Source organism: Ictidomys tridecemlineatus, chromosome 4, assembly GCF_052094955.1.
Source record: "Ictidomys tridecemlineatus isolate mIctTri1 chromosome 4, mIctTri1.hap1, whole genome shotgun sequence".
Lineage (NCBI taxonomy): Eukaryota > Metazoa > Chordata > Mammalia > Rodentia > Sciuridae > Ictidomys > Ictidomys tridecemlineatus.
The window spans coordinates 204,619,300-204,635,405 of record NC_135480.1 but is presented as its reverse complement, the minus strand read 5'-3'; the positions used below and the strand labels follow the sequence as shown (position 1 = coordinate 204,635,405).

Genomic DNA, 16,106 nt, shown 5'->3' with positions numbered 1-16,106 from the left:
TTATTGCTAACATTGGACATTTACAAAGTTATTCATTCTCAGAAACTTAAGATTTGGTAAGCAGGTTATTCATCTTGCAGGTTTTTTTTTTTTCTTTCTAGTATTGGGGATTTGACCCAGGGGTGCTCTACCACTGAGCTACACCCTCAGCCATTGTTTAAAATTTTGAGACAGGGTCTTGCTAAGCTGCTGAGGCTGTTCTAGAATTTGCAATCTTCCTGTCTCCACCTCCTGAATACAGGTGTACGTGTACCACCCAGCTTCCCATCTTGCAGCTTCGTTACACAGAAAACTACTGTAAAATAACTACCACACAGTCTAAACTATTATTCCTAAATTCAAAATGCTTTGAAAAATTCACCCTTTTACATGGTAGAGATAAATTTGGGGAAACATCCCTAAAGGAAGACGTACCTGAAATGAAACTGCCCCAGCACTGTTATGAATAGAAAAGGATTTCTCTCCTGTTGCCTAGAAAGAAAAACAATCGGTTTAGAATGAAACTGGCAGAATAAGTATGCTAATTAAAATTAAAACTGATTTTAAAAATCCTTCTTAAGCCTTAAAATTGTTGACCCTCAGCAGCTCTCTACAGAGAAAGCTTGGCTATCCTTTGGAGCTGTGTGTGATCCCCTTTTGCAGGGGCCTCCTTTCCCCAGCTCTCATCTGCTGTGTACTCCCTGCTGGGGTGCTCCTCCCAAAGCCTCAGCAGGAGCAAGCAAAGGCCCTGGGTTCCATCCCCAGTGCCACACAATACAACACATCAGAAAGCTTCAGCAAGACCAAGGGCGAAGGCCCAGGCACAGCCTTGCTGAGAGCCATCACCAAGTAGGAATGATGCATCGAAATTTCCTTGCCAGCGTACCCCATGTTGCTTAGAGGAAGGACTTGTGGAAATGGACTTGCCTTGGACATTCGCAGTGACATTGCATGTATGTTTGAGAAAGGTGACCCTGTTCAAGGACCAGGGTGGATCCGGGTTTAGGGAGGATCCTACTGGATTAGGGCGGATCCAGGTTTAGAGTGTACCTTGCTGGAAATAGGGAGTATCCTGCTGCCTCAGGCACACCCGATCCTTGAGTTCCCCCATCCTTGAGTTCCCTTTGAGTTCTCCTGGGATTCAGAAAGTATTTGGGATTCAACGCCTGGTGGAGTACGTGAATTTTGCGTCAGAACGTGAATTTCCCCAGAACGTGTTTGTAGAGGGCCAGTGTGAGTTCGGGAATAAAGAATTGCTGTTTGAATCTACAAAGCTGTGAGTGGCACGTGATTTTTGTGCCCAGCCAGACTGCGGCATTTGGTGGCCAGTACGCGGAACGTCTGAAACTTGGGTAAGTGAAATTACTCACCCCTGAAGGAGAGCAAAAGGATGGGTGACCATTTCAAAAACCAATGTGTTCTTGTTTTGATTTATTTTGTTTTTGTTTCAAGCTGCCTATCCCTAGAAATTTCTCAGGCAAACTGGGAAAAATGGTTGGCTAAAGGTTTGAAGTTTGTCGGCCCTGAGGAAGAGAAAATTGATACAGTGATTTTTTATTCCGTTTTTGTTTCATTCAGTTTCGGTTTTGTTTTATCTTATTGGGTTGCGTTATCTTTATAGTAGATTAGAAATTAGTAAAAAAACAAACCAAAAAGGTGTTAAGTAAATTGTTAGAGGTTCAGACCATGGAGAAAGACATTTTACATCAAGCAAAAGAGAAAAGTCTCTCGAGCTAGTCAGACAGAGGAAGAAAATTTAAAGGAAAAGGGGTTATTAGGAAAAAGGCCACAACAGGAGACTGTTATTAACTCCGTTTTATCACCAGAGGGCATAATTCAACCAACAGCCCCACTGATGGAGACAGCTGAGTGGCCCTCAAACCCCGTAGTTGATAAATGGGATCCTGAGACAGGACCTCAAAGATTAGCATGCCCTGTACTTGAACAGGTAGGAGGGCAGTGAATTCACCGTGCTTTAGATTTTAAAACAGTGAAGCAGTTAAAGGAGGCTGTAACAACCTATGGTCCCCAAGCTCCCTTCACGGTAAGCATGGTCGAGTCCATTACTAACTTGGACATGACGCCAGCAGATTGGGCTAGCATGTGTAAATCTGTGCTAAATGGAGGACAATATTTGTTATGGAAGGTTGCCAATGAGGAATTTTGCACGGAGACAGCTAGGCGAAATGCAGCAGCCGGTTACCCTCAAAGAAATCTAGATATGTTGTTAGGAAAAGGACCTTATGAGGGTCAACGGCAACAAATTGAATATGATCCTGCTATATATGCACAAATTGCTGCAGATGCAGTTAGGGCATGGAAGACTTTACAAGGACATGGAGATTTACAAGGTCAGCTATCTAAGGTAATACAGAGAGCTAATGAACCTTACGCTGACTTTGTAGATAGGCTTATTCAAACAGCTGCCAGAATTTTTCGGGATACAGAACAAGCAATGCCATTAATAAAACAACTGGCTTATGACCAAGCAAATCGTTGCTGCAGAGAGGTTATTAGACCATGGAGACATGAAGATTTAAACCCATATATCAAATTATATAGAGATATTAATGAACAAGGGCAAGTCTTGGCAGCTACAGTACAACAGGCTTTAGATGCCAGGCAAAAACATGCTATAATTGTGAACAAACAGGACATTTTAAAAGGAGTTGCCCCATAGGAGGAGGGTTTAACAAAGCTAGATATCAAAGGAATAGAATAGCGGGTATTTGCCCACGATGCCGTAGAGGGAGACATTGGGCTAATGAATGCCGTTCTCAAACCACCATAGAGGGTACTCTTATCAAAAAACGGACAAGGACCAGGTATTTACCCACGATATCGTGGAGAAAGGCATCAGGCTCCATTGCCAAAAAACGGACTGGGGGGCCCAATGCTCCGGTGCCCACAACCACAAATATACGGGGCAGTGGAGGAACCCAGCAACACCATCAGGGTAGTGCCCAGGAAACACTGTCCATTAAATCCCTCATCAGACAAACCCGAGGGAGCGCAGGGTTGGACATCTGCGCCTCTGCCAGAGCAGTACTAACTCCAGAGACGGGAGTTCAAATCATTCCCACAGGAGTAAAAGGACCTCTTCCCCAAGGAACAGTAGGCTTATTATTGGGACGTAGTTCATCTACATTAAAAGGACTTATGATAAGTCCTGGGGTAATTGATCTCGATTATGTAAGTGAAATAAAAATTATAGCTAGTTCTCCAAGAGGTATATCAGTAATTTCACCTGGAGATAGAATAGCACAGTTGTTAATAATACCCAGCCTATATAATAAATTCTCTAGTCGTAGTGTAGAAAGAGGTTCCAGGGGATTAGGCTCCACAGGTGTAGATTGGGCTATGCTGTCTTTAAATTTAGATTCTCGCCCAATGCTAAAACTAAATATTCAAGGACATGAGTTTAATGGGCTACTGGACACAGGTGCTGACCTTAGCATCATCTCTCGTCAAGAATGGCCAAAACATTGGACATTACAACAAGCCACTCAAACGCTTCAAGGCCTAGGAGTGGTGACTAATCCCCATAGAAGTGCAATGATATTAGATTGGAAGGATCCTGAAGGATGTGAAGGAACTATACAGCCATATGTATTGGATCATCTTCCCCGTAAATTTATGGGGACGAGATGTCCTAGACCAACTAGGTTTAACGTTAACAAATAACATCAATCCTAATGCGCCCACTACTAGGGCTAGACAAGGTTTTAGGAAAGAAAAAAGATTAGGAGAACAACAACAAGGTATAGCAGCACCAATTCAAATAGACCAAGGAATAAATAGACATGGATTGGGTTTTCAGAAAGGGCCACTGAGACAATCAAAATTACTTGGAAATCAGAAAGACCAGTGTGGGTTCCTCAGTGGCCCCTGACTAAAGAAAAGACAAAAGTAGCCCATGATCTGGTCAAACAACAATTAGCGGAAGGACATATACAACCTTCCGTATCTCCCCATAATACTCCCATTTTTGTCATCAAAAAGAAATCTGGTAAATGGAGATTATTGCAAGATTTAAGAGCCATTAATAATGAGATGGTTATTATGGGACCTGCTCAATCAGGGATTCCTCAATTGTCTGCTTTACCAAAAACCTGGAATGTTTTAGCTATAGATATTAAAGATTGTTTTTTTTCGATTCCAATTCATCCCGAGGATAGTCCACGTTTTGCATTTACTATCCCTGCACTAAATCATGAAGGTCCTGATCAGAGATATGAATGGAAAGCACTCCCTGAAGGGATGGCTAACAGTCCAACTATGTGTCAAATCTATGTTAACAAAGCAATCCAGCCACTTAGAAATAAAAATCCTGAACTACAAATATTTCACTATATGGATGATGTATTATTAGCACATAAAGATAAAAACACATTGCTGGAATGTAATGCCACACTTACAAACTTATTAAAAAATTATAATCTAGAGATAGGAATGGATAAAGTACAATTAAATTTTCCAATTAATTATTTAGGAGTTCTATTATCCTCAACCATGGTCCGTCCACCAAAAATTCAAATACGAGTAGATCAACTCAAATCACTTAACGACTTTCAAAAGTTATTGGGAGACATAAATTGGATAAGCCTTATCTAGGCATACCAACAGAAGAGTTGGGACCTTTATTTGATATTCTAAAAGGTCTATCAGATCCAAATTCACCCCGAATGTTAACTCCTAAAGCTAGAAAGGCATTAAAAATTATTGAAACATATATGGAAAACATGCATTTGGATAGAATTGATATAAGTTTGCCTTTATTATTTATTGTACTACCAACAAAAAATATTCCTACAGGAGTATTTTGGCAAGAAGGTCCATTATTGTGGATACACTTATCTTATTCTCCTAACACTATTCTTACTAGGTATCCTGAGGCTGTAGGGCAATTAATACTCAAAGGAATAAGAGCAGCAAAGGGAGTGTTTGAAATTTCTCCCAATAAAATTATTATTCCATATACTATGGATCAAATTGATGAGTTAGCTAATGAGTTAAATACTTGGGCAATAATCATGTGTAAATCTAATGTTTCATTTGATAATCATTTACCATCTAATCCTTTGTTGTCTTTTTGGTCTAAGCATCGTGTAGTTTTTCCTAAAATGACAAGAAAAACACCTATCATGAATGCTCCAAATATATTCACTGATGGGTCTAATAATGGTACAGCAGCAGCAGTTACCCCTGATCAAACTTTTACATTTTTAGTACCCAAACAATCAGCTCAAAAGGTAGAGCTTAATGCAGTTTTATAAGCTTTTGTGATGTTTAAAGATTCTGTATTTAATTTATTTTCTGATAGTCAATATATAGTTAATGCTATTGTATCCCTTGAAGATGCTGGTAGGATTTCCCCTTCCTCTACTGTTTTCTCTTTGTTTTCCACTATACAAAGTCTAATCTGGGACAGAAAAGATCCATTCTTTATAGGACATATTAGGGCACATACAGGATTGCCTGGAGCCCTTAGTTTGGCAATGATTTAGCAGATAAAACTACGCATGACATACATATTTTCTCTACACTAGAAGAAGCTACAAATTTTCATAAAAGGTTTCATGTTAATGCTAATACTTTACAAAAGCTTTTTTTTTTTAAAGAGAGTGAGAGAGGAGAGAGAGAGAGAGAGAGAGAATTTTTTAATATTTATTTTTTTTTAGTTCTCAGTGGACACAACATCTTTGTTGGTATGTGGTGCTGAGGATCGAACCCGGGCCACACGCATGCCAGGCAAACGCGCTACCGCTTGAGCCACATCCCCAGCCCCCCAAAAGTTAGTTAGTTTTAAAATAACTAAGGAACAAGCCAGACACATAATAAAACAATGTCAAAATTGTGTGACCTTTTTACCACAAGTTAATCTTGGAGTCAATCCTAGAGGACTGATACCTAACGATATTTGGCAGATGGACATCACACACTTGCCAGAATTTGGAAAATTAAAATATTTACATGTTACAGTTGATACTTCTTCCAGATTTTTGATGGGCTCCCTTCATGCCGGAGAAAAAACTAAAGATGTTACAGCTCATTGCTTACAAAATTTTGCCACTGTGGGCGTTCCTAAACAGTTGAAAACAGATAATGGTCCTGGTTATACCTCTACCTCTTTTAAACAATTTTGCTCATCATTTGGCATTACTCATATAACAGGAATCCCATACAATCCACAGGGACAAGGCATAGTTGAAAGAGCTCATCAAACTATTAAAACGTACTTATTAAAGCAAAAAGAGGGAATTGGAAAAGGGTATATATCACCCAAAGATAAATTTAAAATAACCCTTTTTACTCTAAACTTTTTAAATTTGGATTCATCAGGACTTAGTGCTGCGGAAAGACATATGTATCCGAAAAATGTACATAAGCCCACTTTGGAAAGATATTCTAACAGGACAATGGAAAGGTCCTGACCCAGTGATTGTCTGGAGTCGGGGTTCTGTTTGTGTTTTTCCACAGGGAGAACAGCAGCCGATTTGGATTCCAGAGAGATTAACTAAAGCAATTTCTACAGACCAAAAAGAAGATGACTTGACTCAAATGCATAACAGCTGATATCCAGAGCTCCAGCTTGGCTATTCTTACATCTGCGACAGTGATTAACCAGGGTGCTTTTTTCAATATCTATTTTATTATTGCATTTTTCCCACATCATAAAGTTCTATTTTATTTTTGAGCTCATACAAACCTAGGTTAATGTTTTTCTGATCAGTTTTATTTTTTGACTGTGGAGTTTTTAAACATTGCAATGGAGATTTCACCTAGGTAAAGCTACAAGGCCTTTACTATTGTCTTATGTGTTGAATGTTACATGTGCACACTTGTGTTTTGTGTTGTATGTCTGTATGTGCATATGTCCATAGATCATATATGAGGAGCGCTCATGAAAAAATGGATCCAAATTATTTTTTTATTATTCACGTGATTTCAACGGTTTAATTTAATTAGGTAAACAGCTGTTAAGGATTGTTTTTAAAGGTGGTTAACAGATCTGTTTGTTTACTTTCACCTTTCCTTTAATTCTGTTCAGGATAATGTCTCTTTAGCATCTTTGCCAGAATTCCCGTCTCCATCCCAGTGCCGGTGAAGACTAAGATAAAACCAAACTACAGCTTCTATAATAGCTATCACAGTAAACTGTATAAATTGATGCATCAATGAATATAACTCAACAAGTAATGCTCAATCAAGGACTCGATTTACTTTGGGAGGAAATGGACATATTGATAGACTCCTCCACTTTGAACTGCTTGCAGAACTTGCCTGGACTATATATCACTTGTATGCATTGTGAACTATCATTTGATGCAGCGAATTGTGGTAGTGCTGGCATATCTTTGCTGATGGTGTCACCAGTGATGCAATTTTTCCAAAGGAGCCGTCAACTGGCTTGGTGTCGTGGCGTTTCTGTATCCTCCTCCCTTCTGCTAGTGATGGTCTAAAATTTGGGGGCCAACAGAGGTGAGGCAAAGAACCTCACCCCCCCACTGGCACCAAGGCTAAATTTGGGGGCCAACAGAGGTGAGACAAGAACCTTACCCCCCCCACTGGTGCATAGGCTTATCCACAAGTATGGCTGTATGCTGGACCGGTAGTCAGTGACGGGTATGATCCAACTGTAGTGGTATCAACCTAAGACAGGAGGCTGACGCCTAGAGATCAGTTTTTCCCATGACGGGTAAGAACCATATGTTAAATTGGACAACCTACCAGGCACGGTCCTTAAGCCACATTGCTTGTTGTTTAATTAATCAGAAGGGGGGAGATGCTGAGAGCCATTGCCAAGTAGGAATGACGCATCGAAATTTCCTTGCCAGCGTACCCCATGTTGCTTAGAGGAAGGAGTCGTGGAAATGGACTTACCTTGGACATTTGCTGTGACATTGCATGTATGTTTGAGAAAGGTGACCCTGCTCAAGGACCAGGGTGGATCCTACTGGATTAGGGCGGATCCAGGTTTAGAGTGTACCCTGCTGGAAATAGGGAGTATCCTGCTGCCTCAGGCACACCCAATCCTTGAGTTCCCCTATCCTTGAGTTCCCATTGAGTTCTTGTGGGATTCAGAAAGTATTTGGGATTCAGTGCCTGGTGGAGTACGTGAATTTTGCATCAGAACGTGAATTTCCCCAGAACGTGTTTGTAGAGGGCTGGTATGAGTTCGGGAATAAAGAATTGCTGTTTGAATCTACAAAGCTGTGAGTGGCACGTGATTTTGTGCCCAGCCAGACTGCGGCACAGCCTGACCGTCAGGCAGACTCCATCCGGGCCTCAACCCTGCATGTGCACAAGAAACTGGTATAAGCAAGCAGGGACCCAACTGAGGATATAGGCAGTGACATGGACAAGCTCAAAGTGCTATGCCCAGGAAAAGAGGAAAAACAAGCACATGCTGCATCATCACTTATACAAAGTACTAGAAATCTAATTTACAGTGTGACAGATCAGTGGTTGCTTGGGGAAAGGAAGATTTCAAAGGGGCAGGAGAAACTTCTGAGGTGACGGATATGTTCCATTTTGATTGTCAAGTCAAACTTATCAAATTGCCACTTTAAGTATGTCCAATTTACTGTGGGTCAATATAACTCAACAAAGCTGTCAAAACCAAACAAAACACTGCTACTTCAATGTCCTGTCATTGAAAAATCAAGATATTTAAACCAAAACTTTCTCTATTTTTCCACTTCTGCTATTTCTACCATCCATTTCTCTCAAAAACCCTCTAAAATAAAAACAAAAAAACTTTCCCCCTCCCCCTTCACTAACTGGCCTCCTAGACAGACTTCCTGCTTCACACCCCAAGCCTGGAGGCCTTGTGTCATCAGCCATCTGCTGGTCCCTCTGATGTCACTCTCTCCCTCTCCAATACACCCTGCACATTACCTGCAGAATGAGAATCTTTAATACTTTCTTCATAATATTTCCTGATAAAAATCTCAAAACCTCCTGTTGTCAGGCTGCTGTCTGACGGCATGCTACCTGGCCTCTCACTTTAAGTAGGCCAGCGCCGAGCTCTTGTCAGGCACATTCCCCTCACCCAGTCTTTGTCAGTGCCCCTTCTCTTCACCCCTCTCCCTCTTCCCTAAACAAACTCCAAGCTCAGTCCTGGAGATTCCTCCTCCCAGCGGGCTCTCCAGCTGGCTCTGTTCCCCGACCTAGACCCTCTAGCACTAAGTGCTGTACAACCCAGCACTCAATTTCACTTTGAAACTATTGCAGTATGTCAACCCCATATCCCCAAAGAGAAGACAACTCCTCATAGTTTAGATGTGTGCACACACACACATTTGTGTGTATGCACAAATTCATATACATAAACACATACACAATACACACACACTCAGAAAGCTGAGCACACATCACACTGTAGCAACACATGCACACCATGTTTATAGCAGCACAATTCACAACAGCCAAAGTACGGAAGCAGCTTAGGTGTCCATCAACAGAAGAATGGATAAAGAAAATGTGGTATATACACACAATGGAGTTTTATTTAGCCATAAAGAAAAATGACATCGTGTCATTGGGGGGGGGGGCGTCGCACACTGAGTGACCAGAATTTTCCTTCTGGGATCGGTAGAGCTCTGTCGGTCACTTTCGTAGTGATCTGGTCACTTTCGCAGAGACCCTAGACAGCTGCCCTAATCCTCAAAGTAGCAGAATGTGTCTTCAGGCATAGGTGCGCCTTCCTGCAGCCCCAGGGGTTGAGCTACACTCACCTGTTCCTTTGTGATATTACCCCTTTGCCCTGTTTGGGATAGAATGTTCCATGGAAACACCCTTTGTGTGTCCCCTTCTCTTGATCTGCCTTTGGGTGTGGCCTTCCTAGATGTCAACTAGCCTGCTAACAGCAGACATCGTGAAAATAAGACTCAGCTCCCTGACACCTGACCCCTTGCCTCATTTGAATGGCTTCTCCTCAATAAATGTGTCAGCACGTGTTCCTCACTCTCTTTCTGTAGACCCTTAAGGTCAGAGGAGCCGTCACAGGACCCTCAAAGAAAAAGGTATCTCTTGTCTCTTGTGTGGGGTTATTTCACGCAGCCCAGTTCCCCTGGAGGGACCCTGAGTGTTTCTGTCACCAGGAATGCGGCAATTGTGCATGTAAATGAATGGAACTTGAGAATATTATGTTAAGCCAAATAAGCCAAATCAGAAAGTCAAGGATAGCATATTTTCTCTTGTATGTGAAAACTACAGAAGAAAAAGTTAAAGAAAGGTAGGCCGGGGGGAACTCATAAGAACAAAAGACCAGGGCTGGGCTGGGGCTCAGAGGTACAGCGCTTGCCTAGCATGTGTGAGGCACTGGGTTCACTCCTCAGCACCACATTAAAATAAAATATTGTGTCCACCTATAACTTAAAAAAAAAAAAAATCAATAGAGTACAGGAAAGGAACCCGATGGGGAAGTGGGAAGAAGAGAGAAAATACTGGGGAGTGATATTGGCCAAATTATATCATGTGCAGATATGAATACCTAACAACAAATTCCACCATGATGTACAAATATAAGGCACTAATTTTTAAAAAAAAGCTAAGCACAAGTAGGTGATTAGTTCTTACCTTTGAATCCACTGTACTTCTTTTAGACTTTCCACCATCTAGAAACACAAACATTTAAAAAATATTACTGCATGATCCAGCTCTCATATAAACACACACACACATACACACATATATACATACATATAAAAAGATAGTATAATTTTATGAGGCTCCAGATTCTCTAATATCAAATACTAGAAACATTCCTGGTTGGGTGTGTGACACACATCTATAATCCCAGTGGCTAGGGAAGCTGAGGCAGGAGGATTGCAAGTTCAGAGCCAGCTTCAGAAACCTGGCCAGGCCCTATGCAACTCAGTGAGACCCCGTCTCAAAATAACAAAGTGGGGCCTGAGGCCGTGGCTCAGTGGCAGAGCGCTGGCCTAGCATGTGTGAGGCACTGGGTGCGAGCCTTAGCACCACGTAAAAATAAACAAATTAAGGCATTCTGTCCATCTACAATTACAAAATAAATAATTAATTAAATAAATAAAATAACAAAAAAGGGTTGGGGATGTGTTTCAGTGGTTGAGTGGCTCAGGAATTCAGTACCTCTGGGTTCAATCCCAGATACAGGGGGGAAAAAAACAACAAAAACAACATTCCTCTGAATTAAGCTCACAGGTAAGACAAACAAAGAAACCTTGCAGACTGCCATCTTCTCAAGTCACAAAAGACAATTTTTGAGCAGCAGAAGCAAGAAATTAAAGTGTGTTACAATTGTTATCAAATAAATGGTAATAGAACAGGAGAATTCACGTCTTTGTTGTGTGCGGTACTAGGAAATGCATTGGGAGTGGGGGGGGGGCATTTTATCCCTGAACTACATCCCCAGCCCTTTTTCTCTTCTTGTTCTTCTTCTTACTCTTCTTCTTCTTCTTCCTCCTCCTCCTCCTCCTTTTTAATATTTTTTAGTTACAGATGGACACATACCTTTATTTTATTTATTTATTTATATGTGTTGCTGAGGATAGAAACCAGGGCCTCACACGTGCAAGGTGGGTGCTCTACCATTGAGCCATAACTCTAGCCCTCTTTATTTTCTTGCTAAATTGCCAAGGCTGGCCTCAAACTTGCAATCCTCCTGCCTCATCCTCCGGAGTAGCTTGGACTACAGGTGTGTGCCACCACACCCAGCTGTAGGGAACTCTTTTCTGAATAAGCTAGTGCATGCTATTGCCCAGCAATGAAACAGGAATAATTTTCCTTATTTTCTACATAATTATGTTTGAAAATAATAATTGTTTTCAAAAATCATATATTAGATCTACTTAAACACATGGAAAAATTAATCACAAATAATTATTAGTGTGATGTATGCTTTTTTGGCAGTGATAGGGACACAAATCCAGGATCCTGTGCTGTGGGGTGGGCTCTCTGCCGCTGAGCCTCACCCTCAGCCTGTACTGCACATATTTTAATTTTCCCCTCATAGCAAGGAGTGTCACAGTTGCCAGCAGCTTCCTTCACAGAACACAGTGGTGTCTGTGCCGCTTTTAAGGTTATACAAAAACATGACCACCAAGAAAAATGTGAAAAATACAGAGAAAATGGAAAAAGAGGATCTTAACCTAAGATCCTCAGGGTAAGGGAGAGTTTCAGAATAACAAGAACAACAGGGCATTTTCTGCCCAGAGAACAGTTCTGAGAGCACAGGAACCTATATCGGAAGGAGATAGTGCACTGATACAAATGTGATACTTGTGTCTTTTTTTTTTTTTTTTTTTTTTTTTTGGTATCAAAGATTGAACCCAGGGGCTGGGGATGTGGCTCAAGCGGTAGCGCGCTCGCCTGGCATGCGTGCGGCCCGGGTTCGATCCTCAGCACCACATACCAACAAAGATGTTGTGTCCGCCGAGAACTAAGAAAAAATAAATAAATGTTAAAATTCTAAAAAAAAAAAAAAAAAAGATTGAACCCAGGGGCACTTTACCACTGAGCCACATCCCCAGCCCTTTTGTTTTTATTTTGAGACAGCATTTCCCTAAGTTGCTGAGGCTGGCCTTCAACTTGTAATCCTCCTGCCTTAATCATCTCAGTAATTTAGTGAGCTTCTGTCTCAAAATAAAAAAATAAAAAGGGCTGAGGATGTAGCTCAATGGTAGAGCAGCCCTGGGTTCAATTCCCAGTACAAACTAAAGAAGTAGCCCTCCAGTGCAGCAATACTGGCAACAGTGTGCATGAAGTGGAAGTGTCTCTTCTTGGGGAAGGGGTGGGCAAATAATAGAACCTGACTAATGGAATATATTAAAGTTAAGCAAAGAGGCATGTGTGGAAAATTATGAGCATGACTATGAATTTTAAGACAGAGGCTCTAGACTTAGGAAACAAGCTTATTAAGGAAACAGAAGTTACTAAGATTCTAACCCTGGGAGTAAGAAGAGACAATAGCTTTTCCCATTTTCTCTGTATTTTTCACATTTTTCTTGGTGGTCATGTTTTTGTATAATCTCCAACATAAAACTGTTCTAAGACTGTTGTCCTAGGGCTGGGCTTTGGTTCAGTGGTAGAGCCCCTGCCTAGAGTGTGCGAGGCCCTGGGTTCAATCCTCAGCACCAACTACAAATAAATAAGTTAATTAAATAAAGATATGGTGTCCCACTACAACTAAAAAATTAAAAAAAAAAAAAAAAGGCTGTTGTCCTAGCTGTTGTGCCTCATGCTTGCTTTCACTCAGAAACCCCGCTCCCCAAGTGGGCCCTCTGCACAGCTCACCTAGTGCCTGCTGAGTGTGGTTGCCAGCTGGGATGGCAGCGACACCTGGCTCCTGACTCTGGCCAGGGGCTTTCTCATCCTTGCTGAAGATGATCTTTGGTAACTGGGTACCAGCTTCTGGTGGAGACTTGATTTTTACTCTATATCCAAACAAAACAGAGGGGGAAAGTTCAAAGAAGTGCTCCCAGCCATATATTCAGTGCCACACAACAGTTCTCCTGACAAGCTCATACCCTCGCAGACCCGCGACTCCAGGCAACGTCCTACCATGAAGGTCCTACTGCCCACAGTTCACAGAGGCTGGAACGAGGCTCAGAAAGGTTCAAGAATCTGCTCAAGAGCACAAAGCCAGGAAGCAGCCAGGTGACGAACCCAGTGGTCCCTTTCTAAAGCTAGAATTCTTAGCAGCCACATGATTCTGCAATAGATATTTCCCCCTAAGTATCATTACTATGCTCAGCAAATTGATACCCAAGGGAAGCCTCAGAGGGCTAAGTGTACTATTAATTGCCTGTCTAATATCCCTTTCGAACCCTTTTTTTTTTTTTTTTTCCGCTGTCCTAGGGATTGAACCCACAGGCACTCTACACTGAGCTACATCCCCAGCCCTTTCTAAATTTAATTTTGACACAGGGTCTTACTAAGTTGCCCAGGCTGGCCTTGGACTTAGGATCCTTCTGCCTCGGCCTCCCAAGTCACAGGGATTACATGCATGTGCCATCAGGCCTGGCTTACCTTCTCTCTTCTTAAGAGACCCAATTTTGTTTAGTCCAAGGCTCCCCCAGAGGGGCTGGTGACAATTTCCATGCCTGAGTGAACACATGACCTAAACTGGCACATGCAAGCTCTCTAGAGCTGGCTGGGGGAGAAGTATTCTGTCTCTTTTCCCCTTGGCTGGACAGGAATAAGGAAGCAGAGCCATCTGGTGAGGAAGAAGCGGATGCTAAGGAGGGCGGAGCAGAGATGCCATCAGCAAGCCACAGTGGCCTGCCCCCACCAGCCGCTCCTCTGGACTTCCAGGCAGGCAAGACGATCACTATCCTCACTATCTAAGCCAGGCTAAGTCAAGTCTTGCTGCTGGCTGCCAAACTCACCCTAGTTAGCACAAGAGATAGCCAGATTCAATTTTCTTAAATGAAAACAGAGCCCGGGCCAAGACTGGGGCTCAGTGGTAGAGCTCTCATCCGGCATGTGGGAGGCACTGGATTCCATTCCCAGCACCACATGAAAATAAATAAGAATAAAAAAAGGTATTGTGTCCATCTACAACTAAAAATACTTAGAAAAATAAAATGGCTAAAATGGTAAATTAAAACACAAAAAGAAACAGAGCTTGCCACAGGGATGCTCGCTGCCCAGCGTCCATGGTGGTTCACAGCAGCACTGTCCACTGCAAGTCCACCCTCTGGGGGCTGCTGTGATCTGCTGTGACAGAAATCCTGAACACACTACCTCACCCTGACTCCTCTGAAGTCTCCCTCAAAATCACACACAGCAAACGTACGAAGTGACTAGGTGGAAATGGGCTGAACCTGACAACACAAAGTCCCCTGCTTCACCCAAATGCAAAAGTTTTAAAAAGACTAAATGGCCAGAAATCCTCACCAACAATCTTTCTTGGTCTTTGTTTGGTTTTGGTTTTTTGCAGTGCTGGGGAGGAAACCCAGGGTTCCCGTGTGCTGAGCAGGTGTTCTACCCCCCTGCCACATCTTGCCACTCACCAACAATCTTGGTGGGCAGAAACCATTACTATGAAATCGGCAGGACACTGAACCCGGAGTCACACAGCCAGTGAGTAGCAGAGCCAGGCCCTGGACCCAGTCCTGTTTCTTTCCACGTTCCCCTCCAACTTACTCTCCATCAATACCAAGCTCAGCTAACAGACGCACCCCCCTATCTCCTGCCACGCCACCATTACACAGCCGGCTCCTTCTACCGGGAACGCACTCCCTTTTCTCACCAGAGGCCTCCCCTCCCCTTCCTCCCTCCTGACTTTCTCTTCCCTTCCACCCCACCCTGCTCTCTTCTGCCTGCTGCCCTCTGTCTCCCCGACTAATCCACACACTGCTGGGGGAGTGTCCGCCTCCCTCCTCTTGTACACTACTTGGCACATGGCAGACACCCAGCAAGTGGCAGTGTGCTCCCAAACAGCCTGACTCCATCCAGGGGTGAATGAAGAACATGAGAATTACTTACTCACTTCTGGAGAGGTCTAGGATTAGAAGGGTGACAGAGACAGACTGTTTCCTTAAAATGCAATAGTTTACATCTTCATCCTGAGAAAGAAGAATCAACTGTGTATATCCAGTTCATCCCCAAGAGCAAGAACACAGCATTTTAAAAAATAAGGCCAACAAGCAGCTCAGCCTGCATCCAAACAGTGAGCCTGCTGGGGACTTCAGAAATGCCCAAGAGCCAGACCAGCCACCCCTGTAGGAAACATGGCTAGGGGCCTGCTCTCACTCACTGTCCCGGGCTCCAGTGGAGACAGTGATCAGATTGCCACTTAGTACTCACCAGGTAGGAAGAAAAGCCATCATTCTTTGTACGGTCCAAGCTGAATCCGATCTGAGGGGAGATGGGGGTGGGGGTAAGAAGAGAAGCAAACATCTACAATGCCCCACCTTTCTTACTCTACAGAACAGAGAGGGAGGCACTTTAGTGTTAGGGTCTGTAAACAATTAGGCCTGGGTTCCTCAGCATTTTCTTACCATTCACTTTGTAACAAGGTGAGGGCTGCTTGACTCAAATCACCAATCGCTACATTTATTCAAGAACCACAACTTAAGTATTGAAAGGAAACTTGCCAGGCACAGTAGTGCAGGCCTCTAATCCCGCAGCTCAAG

The 16,106-nt window shown here is 42.7% G+C and overlaps 1 protein-coding gene across 1 annotated transcript in view; it reads right to left on the bottom strand.

The window, feature by feature from the left end:
* The window catches only part of Gpr107 (G protein-coupled receptor 107), a 75,987-nt gene that overhangs the window by 47,192 nt on the left and 12,689 nt on the right, over positions 1-16,106 (bottom strand). Inside the window, exons 3-7 of the mRNA XM_005321081.5 lie at positions 15,778-15,828; positions 15,457-15,536; positions 13,261-13,400; positions 10,564-10,601; positions 415-471 (exon numbers count right to left, since the gene is read on the bottom strand). Coding sequence (XP_005321138.2) covers positions 415-471; positions 10,564-10,601; positions 13,261-13,400; positions 15,457-15,536; positions 15,778-15,828 — 366 coding nt within the window. The remainder of the gene's footprint in view (positions 1-414; positions 472-10,563; positions 10,602-13,260; positions 13,401-15,456; positions 15,537-15,777; positions 15,829-16,106) is intronic.